A 13,106-nucleotide genomic window follows, 5' to 3' on the forward strand; every position below is an offset into this window, starting at 1 on the left:
CACAAAGCAAGGAGACTTCAGACTGGAAGATGCATAACCTAATTGCAAAACTGTTATTTTCCAGGGAAGAGGAATAGATGGTTTAAAACCAAAAAAATTAGAAATGTAAATTTTGATAGCAATACTGGTATAGACTGGTAATTACTAACAATGCTCACCACTTAGCTAAGGTTTACGTGTCCAAAACACTTTGAAAATAGTGTTGTCTCTCAACAGTACAATGATGAATTAAAAAGCAGCAAGTTTGTCTTGTTGATATCCCAGGCCAGGTGGGGGAAATATTTCAACTCTGTCCTATCCAAATTAGAAGTGGGTGGATTCACTTGACCTCTATTTACCTTTGACTACACTCCAGGTGCTCTCACTGAAGTCCATGGCAAAAATCTCACTGACTTCAGTGAAAACAAAGGCAATCTCTATAAAAGCCCAGAGAGGTGTATTTTGAGCTCCCTAGGTTATATGGGTGGATACAGATAGACAGGCGTTCCTCTGCCAGGTTCTCGGCTCACTAACTGCGCACCTGGTCAGCACAGAAGCCCTGCAGCCACGCGACCGTGTGGAGCAGTGCCGCACAGACACCTGAGCAGGGCTGGCTGTGTCTGACCCGCTGGGAGCTTCCCATCTTTGTCTGCACCTATGGTGACCTTAGCGAACCAAAGACAGCGCCAAAAGTAAATCTCAGGAATTCCTGGCTCTTGCCACTGTGCTGTCAGCCCACTAGACAGTTCCTATACACTCTTGGTGCAGGGAAAGCATTTTCTTTTGTATGGAGCTACTAGAAGAAACCAGTCTTGCTGCTGTTTTCCTCTATAGACCTATACTGCTGTCACCCTGATGAATCAGATATGAAAGCAGAGCTATGCCATGTAACACATTTCTGCATTAAGGATTATGCAATACAAAAAGCTCCGTTACAACTCAATAGAGTATTAATGGTGCTGTTTCAAAAGTAAGTGCAGTGTTTTCTTCACACAAATAGAATTGTTTGTACATGTTGCCTTGGATGGAAGTTAGCAGGAGGTAAAACCCACAAAACTAGAACTAATAACAAAGTGTAATCAAGCATTACAATTTGTTCCTGGCCCACAGAAACCTAATTGGACTGGGCAAGAACAGAGACAGCAACAGTCAAGAGCACTATCGGGGGAAGAGAAAAGTACCAATTTAAATTTAAAGAGAAGGTACAATAATCAACAGTTTACTGGTAATTTGTCATAGTGGAACCACCCTATGCCAATGCAATCTACTGCTGCCTAAATCAGTGACACCTGCTCAGGCAGATACTTACATCTTCAAATACAGCTTTAAGTTTCTTAATAAGGTAAGGAATAGGAAATTTCTGGTGAAATTACTAGGATCAGACTCTAAAATGCCAAGAAATAATTAATTGCCTAGTTACTCAAATCTCAGTCTGAAATGTTCCACACATCTCTCTCTTCATATGCAGAGGTTCTGACTTCTTGCTGGTACTTTTACACCGTGCTCGTCTCTCCTGTAATGCTTTTCCTTTCCATGGTGATTTGCATGCTGAGATCTTTGTAAGCTTTCACGCACATGGCTGTATTGGGTTTGCGTGGCAAGGTTTTGGTAGCAGAGGGGCTACAGGGGGTGGCTTCTGTGAGAAGCTGCTAGAAGCTTCCCCCCATGTCCGACAGAGCCAATGCCAGCTGGCTCCAAGACGGACCCGCCGCTGGCCAAGGCCGAGCCCATCAGCGATGGTGGTAGTGCCTCTGGGATAATGTATTTAAGGAGGGGGAAAAGTTGCTGTGCAACAGAAACTGCAGCTGTGAGAGAGGAGTAAGAACATGTGAGAGAAACAATCCTGCAGACCCCCAGGTCAGTGCAGAAGGAGGGGGAGGAGGTGCTCCAGGCGCCGGAGCAGAGATTCCCCTGCAACATCTGGTGGAGACCATGGTGAGGCAGGCTGTCCCCCTGCAGCCCATGGAGGCCCATGGTGGAGCAGATATCCACCTGCAGCCCGTGGAGGACCCCACGCCGGAGCAGAGGGATGCCTGGAGGAGGCTGTGACCCCGTGGGAAGCCCGCGCTGGAGCAGGCTCCTGGCAGGACCTGTGGACCCGTGGAGAGAGGAGCCCATGCTGGAGCAGGTTTGCTGGCAGGACTTGTGACCCCATGGGGGACCCACTCTGGAGCAGTCTGTGCCTGAAGGACTGCAGCCCGTGGGAAGGACCCACGCTGGAGCAGTTCGTGAAGGACTGTCTCCCGTGGGAGGGACCCCACACTAGAGCAGGGGAAGAGTGTGAGGAGTCCTGCCCCTGAGGAGGAAGGAGCAGCAGACACCAGATGTGATGAACTGGCCACAACCCCCATTCCCCGTCCCCCTGCGCTGCTGGCAGGGAGGAGGTAGTGAAAATCAGGAGTGAAGTTGTGGCCAGGAAGAAGGGAGGGGCGGGGGCGGAAGGTGTTTTAAGATTTAGTTTTTATTTCTCATTATCCTACTCTGATTTGACTGGTAATAAATTAAACCAATTTTGCCAAGATGAGTTTGTTTTGCATGTGACAGTAATCGCTGAGTCATCTCCGTGTCCTTATCTCAACCCACGAGCCTTTCATTATGTTTTCTCTCCCCTGTCCAGTTGAGGAGGGGGAGTGATAGGGTGGCTTTGGTGGGCACCTGGCATCCACCCAGGGTCAACCCACCACAGGCGTATATGCACAGTTCCAATTATCTTTGTTGACTGCTGGTATATGAATAAATTTTGCTTCAGACTAGAATTTAGCCATTTGAATCCAACTCACAGGTTTCTGGTCAGGTGCTACAGTCCTTTCATGGTAGGTTCCTTTTCTAAATGTTTCTTTCTCCCTGAATGACCAAATGCTCCAACTGCTGACTCCTATTAAAATATTCTCTTTTTCCAAGGTTAGCAGTATGACTAAGAAAACAGCAGTAATTCACAGTGAGTGAGTCACTCCTGCCACGCACCTCACCTGGCACATGTCGGTAAGCAGTCTGACACACCTTTTGTTTCTTCCTGAGCATTCTTACCTTGGTTTGGTAAGCTTTCCTTCTTCCCAGCCTTGTGTTTAGCAGATCAGCCCAGAGTGTCCCTCTTGTTGCTGATAAAGCACTAGAAGACCCATCCTGCAAGGCGTTCAGCACACATCCTCTCTTTCAGCATCTGTGTCCTTGCCACACAGAGCTTTAAGCAAGGTCAAGCATCTTGGTGACAGTATAATAGCTGCCATGTGGGCAAAGTTGAGCTGGCTTACTTGTAATTTAGTTCATATGAAGATCATGCCCTAACAAGGTCAGGCAAAGTGGGAGGGAGGACAAGAGGGACATTTATGGCTCATCTTCCACCTGATTCTGCTACTGTGTTCCAGGAGAGAAGCCAGAGAGGAGAAATAGGCTGGGACTCCACAGGCTGTTTCTGCCATCACCTGAGAAGAAGAGTTCACATCCATGGTGACAGCTGACCAGGTGGCACTGGTGGAGGTGGGAGAGTGTGTGGGGACATGGCAGGGGAATGAGTGGCAGGGGATGGAGGGATTCAGGCACCAGGGTGTCCCGCTGCAGCTCTCAGGACACTTTCAAGCAGCTCTGGAATCAGGACTGAAAAGTCCCAGTGTCATAAGACAGGGTAATATTCTTCAAGTATGAATCTAAAGATCAATCTGTTTCTAATCACAGGCCCACCACAATGTTGTGGCAGGATGGTTACAGCCATACAAAGAAGGAGAAATGGGAAGTGAATCTGCAACAATGCGAGTTTCCCCCCAGAACTTGGCATCACCTTGAACAGCAGCCGTTTCAGTTTCCCCCGTGCCAAAGCAAGCATGGTCGTAAGTCACAGGGCAAGCCAGAAGCCTCTGCTCAGCAGGAAGACGCAAAAAACTGCCAAATCATGGCGAACACAAACACACAACCAGGCTTTTGTTTGTGCCTCCTAAAGGCAGTCCAACAGAAACAACAAATTTCTGGACTTTATGTGGCTTCTTCTAAAAACAGAACATAAGGGCAAGCTCTTGAATCAAAGGTGCTACTGTGTGAGCAGAGACATCTCAAGAGAGAGGCTTTTGCTTTCTTAGCGCGAAATTTGAAATAGGGAGAAAGCAAATGCATGATGTAACCTCTTATTCGATAGATTTAGTGTTGTTTGGCTAGGCCATAGAAACTGGTAAGCAAATGTGACAGAGGGACTGTTTTTCTTTCACTTCACACCTGAACCATAGCTTTATTGCTGCTGATTTCATATTGGTAGAATAGTAAGGAGAATTGGGCTCAACAGCTGTTTTTACAGAGAGAGACATAAGCTACAATATTTAAACAAGGAATCTGAACTTTCTGCAGGATTACAGGATCAATTCTGCATAAAAAATTTCTCTTTAGCTCCAAATCCAGGGATGTTTGCAACATATAGACTATTTTATGCTTCTTGGATTTCAAAGGTCTGCATTCTTCAAAGACTGTTTGTCCTATTTTGCATAATGATTTCACCACAATATTTTCCTGCTCAGCATCTGAATCTTAGGATAACAACATATTCCTTAGTAGTGCCATTTACTCAAGTTCTAAATGCTTCGCTGTTAAACAGAAGATAATTCAGTGGACTTATATTCACATTTACACTTGTATGATGCTCTTCAGCCTGACCTGTTTGTAAATTGGGGGCATACCCTTTGGAAGTATCATATGTTCATAATTCCCACTGAAATCTTAGTTGGCAGTGCTCAACACCTCTGACAATTGGGGTATGTATGTTTCATCCAAATCTGTCTGTATTTCATACAGCACCTTGTTAAAAAAAGATTTAACATGTACCCTGGAAAAGCAGAAAATGCTAGATGCAGTATACAGTAGAAGCAGGAGGTACCTTTGACTACAGTGAAGAGGACACATTCCCGTTTCTCATGCCTTTTCCATTTCCCATGCAAAACACAGTCTTATTCAAGCAGTTTTGTCAGACTATGAAAACGGTAGGAACTCACCGAAACAGTTTTTTTCTTACTAGTAGGGCCTCTGCATGAGTGCTATATAAACAAGCACCTTTTCTTATGTTACAGGAACTAGAACTAAGTCACGATAACTGGAGGAGGCGGGGGGGAATGACTGGGAGCTCTTGGAGAGAGTTGCAGAACTTAGGCACTGAAAGTCACAGCAAGTGAAAACACCTGCATCTGACCAGAACCACCACTGCCTTTTGGCTTTGGGCTTTCTCATAAACTGAGCTCACTCCACTTTTAAACAAACAGCTAACCCTCACCACTTCATACAAGTGGGGAGAATCCCACTTGGTTGTTGACTTATGTGAACAAGTAAAGGAATCGACCTCATGGAGTTATGGAGTTGGTGGGGTTTCACCACGCAAGGAAGGTGATAGACTCTGCTGGACTAGTTCTAGGGGAGTAAGTCTCCTGAATGGTGCAGAGAAAAGGGACAGAGGATCAACCAGGAACAGGATGTACTGTCTGCTCTCAGCGCAATCTGCTGTGATACCGTTCTCTGCTTACGTACAGTAGGGTTGTGTCTGGCACACATCAGACTGCTGGTATAGATTTGTCTGATATGAAAAGCATGTTAAACATTTGGATGACTGTTGTGTTTTTTGGTTTGTTTGTTTTTTTTAACCAGGGCTTAAAAAACATTGGTAAAAAACTGGTAACAGATCTCTTCCTGTCAGTAAACCACGTAAAGGTTCAGATTTCAGAATCCACACTTGTTAATTGTGGCTTAATTTGGGAATATCTGCTTATGTAAGTTTCCGTCATTCACAAAAGCAATCAGAGTGAAAGGATAGCAGTAAATCTGTAAGTACTGCAGAATAAGACCATAGATATTCATACAAACCTGCAAAAGGATTCACTTACTCTTTTCAAAAAGCATCGGGCAAGAAGCTCAGGGTTTTCAATGCAATTTTCTATCTCCTTAAGGAAAATCCTGAGGGGGAGAAAGGAAAGCAAACAGTAATGTAACATCCTACTCGCACTGTGTGCTAGTTTCTGTGTAAATCCAGCTGAAAGCCTACATTTTTGTAGTAAGAGGATTCCATGGGGAAGGTAACAATTCTGACACACAAAGAAAAACATTACATATATATTTTAGAAAAATGGGACGTGGTTCACAGATGATTGCCTGAATCACCAATATTATGTTTTCATCTGCTCACAAGCATCTGATACATCTGGTTCCTCTGGCTGTTGAGATTTGTTTCCAATATGAAGCCCAAACACCTGCTTCCCATTTGGTTATGAGGATTTTTCAGAACAGCTAGAAAAGACAGAAAAGCTCTGTCAGATGCAGTTGCTTGATCAGCAAGCAGTGAAAATATGGGATATAGTCCAAAGGCTTCTGCAGTGGCAGTCAATGCACTAAGCCTTTAGGGAAAGAAAGACCAGGCTTGCAAAGGGAGGGGAATGTCATTCTCCAAATGGAAGACACATTCTTTCAAAATAATACATAAACTGAAAAGAATTTTTCTACTGTGTATCAACTACTCTGGCATAATATTTAAACTTGCAAAAGAGGGACTCATTTATTTTGTTCAACTGTTTGTTACATCTTACGGGCCATTATTATCCAAAAGAATTCCTAAATTCTCACTTCGGCTACAGCCAGTTTTACTTAATTGAGGCTAGGAAAAGCAGGAAATTTGCTGAAGTAGCCCTAAGCTTTGTTTTGAAATATGATCAAAAAGAGGTTAATCTTATTCATAATTGGTATTCTGTAGTTATGGGCACTAGATCACCTTGTCAACAGTGTGGACAAGGCTTCTGGAAAGGTTTATGGTCATGTGAAGGATGAAATTCCTTAAGAAAAGTGCTATCAAATATATCATGTCTTCTGATGTGATAACAGAAATATAGGACAAATAAGCTGAACACTAAGAAAACTTCCTCACAGAGGAGTTTTGCCAGAGAGAGAATATCGGGATTTAGTCCTGTGACATATACCAGTGTACCAAGAGAGCTGGTAAAATACTCACCATTAGGGACATTCAAAATGGATAACGCCAGGGGAAATCTCAAGTAAATGCACAAAAGGGTATAATCTTTCACAAAAAAGATTAAATAGATGATCTCAGAAGTCTTCTCCACACATGGGTTTTATAGAACACACAGAGGCAAAGTGAGGATGACTTTTCCTGCCTGCGTATGCGTGAGCATGACAAAGCACCCCACATAAAAGGAGTAGAAATGACAGTAGCACCCGAGGGCGCAGGACAATCACCAGTTCCCACGTGCCTGTTGTGGAATTCGTAGATTTCTGGGAGGTTCCCAAAAAGAATTTCCTTCTTGTTCTGGAGTGCAGATGGAATCAGATGTACTAAATTGGGATTGTCCATTTCTGAAGCATATCCCTGCAGAGAAGAGTGGAAAATAAAACCAGCCTGTTTTTACCAGGGAAGAAGTACTGTGTCTGAGACACTGAAAAGCCCCAAAGTCTATGTGCTTTTTGTTCTCAACAGAGCTTATAAAGGCTTCTCCTATGCCGGCTTCATTGTTGCTCCCATGAATTTCTGATGCTTCTAATTTTCCCCAGAGCTTTTACCCCTGATAGCTGTGCAAACACATTTTTAACCACAAATGGACAGATTACTGGATTAACAAAAAAGATGAAATGATGTCCCTAGGATTCAAAAGCCATTTTGGTCGTGTAGGGATGGAAACTGCTAAGTTTGATAGACACATATCTTTCTGCTACACTGCTTCACTGCAAAAGGGTTAGTTTGGATTTATTTGTTGGACTGTGGTATTTGGCTTGATTATTCGGTTGTTTCTTGTAGAAACTGGATTGTGTTTCTTCAATAAAAACTTTGAGAGAAGAACATTCTGAGTGCAGAATTTAAACACAAAAGTAATATATCAATTATCAGAGCTGTCAGCTCCCACAGATCAAATCCAATAAAGAAGCAACGACATGGTTGTAAAAAGAAACTACCCAGTCCTTCAAGTCCCACCCAAATACAAGCACGATTGAGCCCTACTCAGCCTCCATCCTCCCACAGACTAGAGACCCCAGACTCCACACACAGAGAGTATGCTGGTATCCTATGAGTTTCAAAAGCTCAAGAGTTATATTTGTGGTGTAAGCAGCTCTTTTCTGTGTTCAGACACTGCATGGGACTATAAACAAGAGGAGGAAGAGGGCCTTCTTTTTTCTCAATCATTTTCCAAACTTACATTCACAGAAATTTAGTGTCTGTTCTCATGGAAATCAAGGGTGCTGTTTCTGAAGCCTATTGATGATACTTTGAAAAGGCACACTATTAACTATTCCTCTGTCCCTAACTTTGAGAACCATGCAACTTTTATCATTCTGTGGGCTGGGATCAGAAAATGTGCCTCTTCCTTTAAGCCCTGAGGAAAGATGTTCAAAACATCCTTCCCGTTTTCCATCTCCAAGGCTGAGCTACCTTGCTAACAGAGCCTGTGTATTCTAAACACTAAGTGGGAGGTGAGAGTGCTCAGCCCATGAAGGATGTGCACCTGCAGTGATGACTTAGAGGTTAAGCACCAGAAGTCACTACAGAAGAATTTCTTACCTCTATTATACTTTGAAGTTCTTCTACATAAACCCGTTCTGTTTCTATCAGCTCATTGATTATGTGGCTAAAAAAGAAGAAAGGTGGAAAGTTACAGTGTTTACCAACAGTTCAACAAAGCACACATGAAAGAAAAAATGGGTTTCCTTGTATATTCCTCTTTATGCCTCCAACTACATAAAAAACCCCCTCCTGTGACATCTCTGAAGGTCATTTCTCCATACTTCAATATTGTGCCTTGTTGATAAGCTTAAAAGTCCTGAACATCCCTTGAACTATTTTTCTTCAGCTCGTTTTAAACTTCATTTTGGTTGCTTCCATTATTTTTATACCTACGAATTTGAATAAAAAGATTTAAAATGCCCCAGAAGGCAAACAAAAAATGTTTCCTCTTCTAATCATAACTAACAATACTCAATAAAAGGGGATTATATTTCCCAAGGCTATGTTACATTTCTGTTTTACTTTCTTTTATGAAGTAAACAAAATTGGTGATCAGGCTTCCTTTCTTTAATGCATTGTGAAAACGGGCAACAGGATGATGTCAGAAGTCTGAAAACATGGAAGTAAATTAGAGTAAAATATTTATACAATATTTTGGACTTTTCATTTCTAATACTAGTTCAATGCTTCTAGGTAACTTGGAGACATATGTCTTGAAGATGCCTGATTTATTTCACAGAAATATGAATGTAACCAATTCACTTTTGGACAAATAAATGATTAGATTTTAAAATAAAATTGCATTAAATTCCTCAACTTTTTTCATGCATGAGTTGTCCCATATTCTCAAGAAGATGTTCTCTTTAATATTCTTATGAACTAAGTTTTCAGGATAGCTCTTCCAGAGCTTTGAGCAGTTTGTCCAAGTAGAAAAGGACTAATGCCTATTATTCCTTTCCTGGTCCATGCTTCACAAGAGTCTGTAACCACACAGCTACATCAAGCAAAAATACATCAACAGAAGGACACTAGGGAGTAACGTCTAGAGGAACTGGAGTATGGCCAGTCATAAGCAGCATACAACCTGAGGCTAGTAAAAGTGTAGGCAACTATTGGCATCAATACTGGCACATGCATTTGTCCAATATCTCCCTGTACATATGTTAGGGTAAGGATGAAATTGGTGGTGGCTAGAAAGAAGAAAAATATCTTATGCTTGGAGACCCTTCTACCTCAGGAGCTACCTGCCACTTTACACATACAATCAGTAGCATTAATCCCAGGTTTTCCCCTGGAAATGTACTTGTCCAGCATGCCACTGACCAGCCAAAGACATGATGGTGTGTCTGGAGGGTATCCTCCAGAGTAGATGCTACAGGAACCATGGGGGGTTTGTGCAAAAATACAAATTTCTGCTATTTTGGTAAAAAGCTCTCCAAGAGACTGGAGGAGATAGAAGTCTGCTCCTCTGCTGCCTAGCGCCAGAAGCTTGAAGCCTCTCAAGGCTGCTTTCTACAGGAAAATATAGAGACAGGAAAGTGTCTTCTATCACTCCTGCTGGGAAGTTTGCTCTATGTCTGGCTACCTGGTTTTTATATATCATACAACAGTCACATAATCAGCCAGACCCCGTTAGCCCTTTATATCATGAACCACATTTACACTGTTGCATCCACTGTAAGGGGATTTTGTCATCCTCTGCGCTTTTTAGGATGTCCTTTTTGAGATTAATAAATCAAATGCACTTCTGATAAAGCCTCCTTTAAATGGTATGGCCAGGCTTTTGAAAGTAAAATACTCACATTTCAGGCAGCTTGAAATGCAAAAGCACTGACTGAAAACTTACTCGGTTACTAAAATAGATTCATTGATTTGCTTCAGATTTACCTAGTCTTTTTGAAGGCAATATGTTTTTGCAGGCTAGGTGGGGACCACTTACTCTGGTCTTGTACGCTATTACTGCTTTATGGACCACTGCTTGAGAAACATTATAAATACTGAGAAGACTAGACCTTACCTTCAACTGACCCATAATATTTCAAATTTTGTTATAAAATAACTAGGATTTCATAGGTATCTTGCCTTAATGCCTTAAGTAAAGATAAAATTGCAGAGTGTCTATCACAAGGTAGGGAAATGGGTCAGAGCTGTACCCTGTATGCTCCAGGAGTCCTGACTCCAATTAGTTAACTCCACATTGATCTCGAATTGAAATATTTATGCACAGGAAAGCCGCATCTAGCAATAGGGAAAAAATGATCTCAGCCTTCATGACTGAGCAATACTGTTGAGCAAACACGGGTGCAAAGGGATTCTGCAGTACTATGCATGATCTCATAAAGCCAAGCCGTGTTGGACTCTAACCCATGTAAAAGCTCCGTCCACGTTTCCCTGAATTTGCACACCTTTGAGCTGGAAAATATGTTTGGGATATGCTCAGAGTACTAGATTACTCCTCACAAGATAGAGATATATGCTACTTTGATGCACCTTCATGAGAATTGCACAGTCAATGGCAAAATTGTCCAAAACATTATTTTACAAACATTAGCACTTGCTTTTACAGCTGACTGAAACAAATAAAACTTTGATGGTTAAATATGCCTTTCCTTTTAACAGCTATTGAAGTTACTGCACAGACCAGATGCAAAGGGGGACAAGCAGATTGCTACTGTTCTAGCATCACTATCACGTGCAGTGCTGCAAAGAAATCATGAGGACAATGCACAACTTGTTTCTGGAGTGAAAAACATAGGCTGGCTATAAACTGAACTAACATACCTCATCAAGCTCAAGCCACTAATGGTTATCGAGCTACAACACAAACTCTAGCGGCAGAAACTTGTTGAATCAGACAGGTGTTTGGTGGTCACTATCTACTTCAAACTAAGCAGTTCAAATTTTATTTGTCACTCTGGCTATCAGCTTCAGTAGAGAAAATTGGAGATTCAGTTGTCCAGGTAGGCAGCTAATAGCAGATAAAATAAAACAGACACATGCAAGTATAACTTCCTCTGCAAACTTTGTATTTGCATTGGCACGAGAGTGTGGCCATAGAAACTGTGCATACATCCTACCTGTGTACACAGCTATGGTGTTTGCAATGACACACAGAACTATTTTAACTTTTAGCACTCTTCAGAGCCAGAGCATGTTACAATCTTGGTTCCCTTGGTAGACCTAAGAACTACTGCTCCACACTTACTTCATGAATTGGAGAACAGGTTTGACACTGTTTGAAAAGGTTGTTCCATCAGTTATAAGTTTTGAAATATCATCTTTAACTTCAGCTCTAACCTAAATTTGTCTTAAGGAAACCTCAAATTCTGTTTATTATTTCTGTTCTCCAGATCCAGAAGACCTAAAATTTCATGTTGCAGCAACTGGAACTTCATGAGGTTTATTTAATGCTCACAATTCACATTTCCAAAGAGCTGCTGCATTGTTTAGAAAACCACAACAGAGCAGGCGTGACAAAGTCACCACAGAAACTTAATGTTTTTAAGTTTTAAATTAATCTTTGATTTTAAGTTCATCTTACTGTTGAAAGATGCTTATTTACCTGCAAATAAGACATAGATCTTCCAGATGTTATTTAGTCTGTTACCTAACAGATTACATCAGGACTGACTCTGAAGCAAACCCAACCCTTAGCTAACAATTATACCTGAAAAGCAAATTATTAGTCCATAGGTTTCCTAGTAACTGTCATAAACAAACAACAGTGTGGTGCCTGTCAAAAGCGTAACTGAATGTAATCCAATAAGTAGAACAGAGGCCTTTAGGATATTTTACTATCCAGCTTTCTATGAGAGATGAAGCAAAAATGAATTCTTTTAATCTTTTCTGAATCCTGGTTTAACATAGAGTACCAGCTCTTGAATCCCCATTTTAAGAAATCTGTTTTTTAATTGATTTACTAAACCTAATTTTGTTTGGAAACATTGTCCATTCAGAGCATTAAAAAAAAAAAAAAATCATGTATGAAGAATGTTTTATTAGAGGAAGTTCTGTGGGACTCCCAAGATACCACTATTGTAGTTATGGAGTTATCATAAAATCTAACACAATTCTTTAAAAAGATTTGATTTTATTATTTAACTTAATTCTGTATGTAGATTTATATTAAGAGCAAATGCTTTAGCTTTTTAAGTGTTATGAAAAACTTGTTTAACTAATCCTTTCAGTGCTTGTAAAGGTGGTGCTAGCCATTTTATCATCTCAGTTTCAATGACAATGAAACGGAGACAAAACTGTGATGGTATTCCTTCAGCTCCTGGTTAGAGTTCAAGAGCTTCATATCTCTAAACCATGAGTCTGTACATAAGGGGTAATCATTTTCCAATACTTCTCCACAGTGAGAGAGCAGGATTTGCTGCCTAAATAAGACTTTCACTGCTCAGGGGTTTGGGGCGGGGAGGGGGGGTGTTGTTTTTTTGTTTTTAACTTTAGTCTTTTACCACCCACAAATTGTGTCCACATGAAAAAAGAGGAATTTGATCAAACATCCAGCATTCTGTCAGACTCAGCACACATGCTTTAGAGCTGTTTTTACACTTGCCTCTTAGTACCCATGGCCAAGTACATCTCTGGGATTTCCTACTTGGAACACAGGAGCTGTATGCTTAAGCATCCCAATGTCCCCAAAGCAGAATACCTC

General features: G+C 41.5%; 1 protein-coding gene across 16 annotated transcripts in view; it reads right to left on the bottom strand.

The window, feature by feature from the left end:
- MCF2L2 (MCF.2 cell line derived transforming sequence-like 2) overlaps positions 1-13,106 on the bottom strand; it is a 188,637-nt gene that overhangs the window by 41,640 nt on the left and 133,891 nt on the right. For all 16 annotated transcript variants that reach the window (XM_030027109.1, XM_030027096.1, XM_030027094.1 and 13 more), the window contains exons 16-18: positions 8,504-8,570; positions 7,203-7,318; positions 5,829-5,898 (exon numbers count right to left, since the gene is read on the bottom strand). In XM_030027109.1, the coding sequence (XP_029882969.1) occupies positions 5,829-5,898; positions 7,203-7,318; positions 8,504-8,570 (253 nt within the window). The remainder of the gene's footprint in view (positions 1-5,828; positions 5,899-7,202; positions 7,319-8,503; positions 8,571-13,106) is intronic.

Source organism: Aquila chrysaetos, chromosome 10 (assembly GCF_900496995.4).
Source record: "Aquila chrysaetos chrysaetos chromosome 10, bAquChr1.4, whole genome shotgun sequence".
NCBI lineage: Eukaryota > Metazoa > Chordata > Aves > Accipitriformes > Accipitridae > Aquila > Aquila chrysaetos.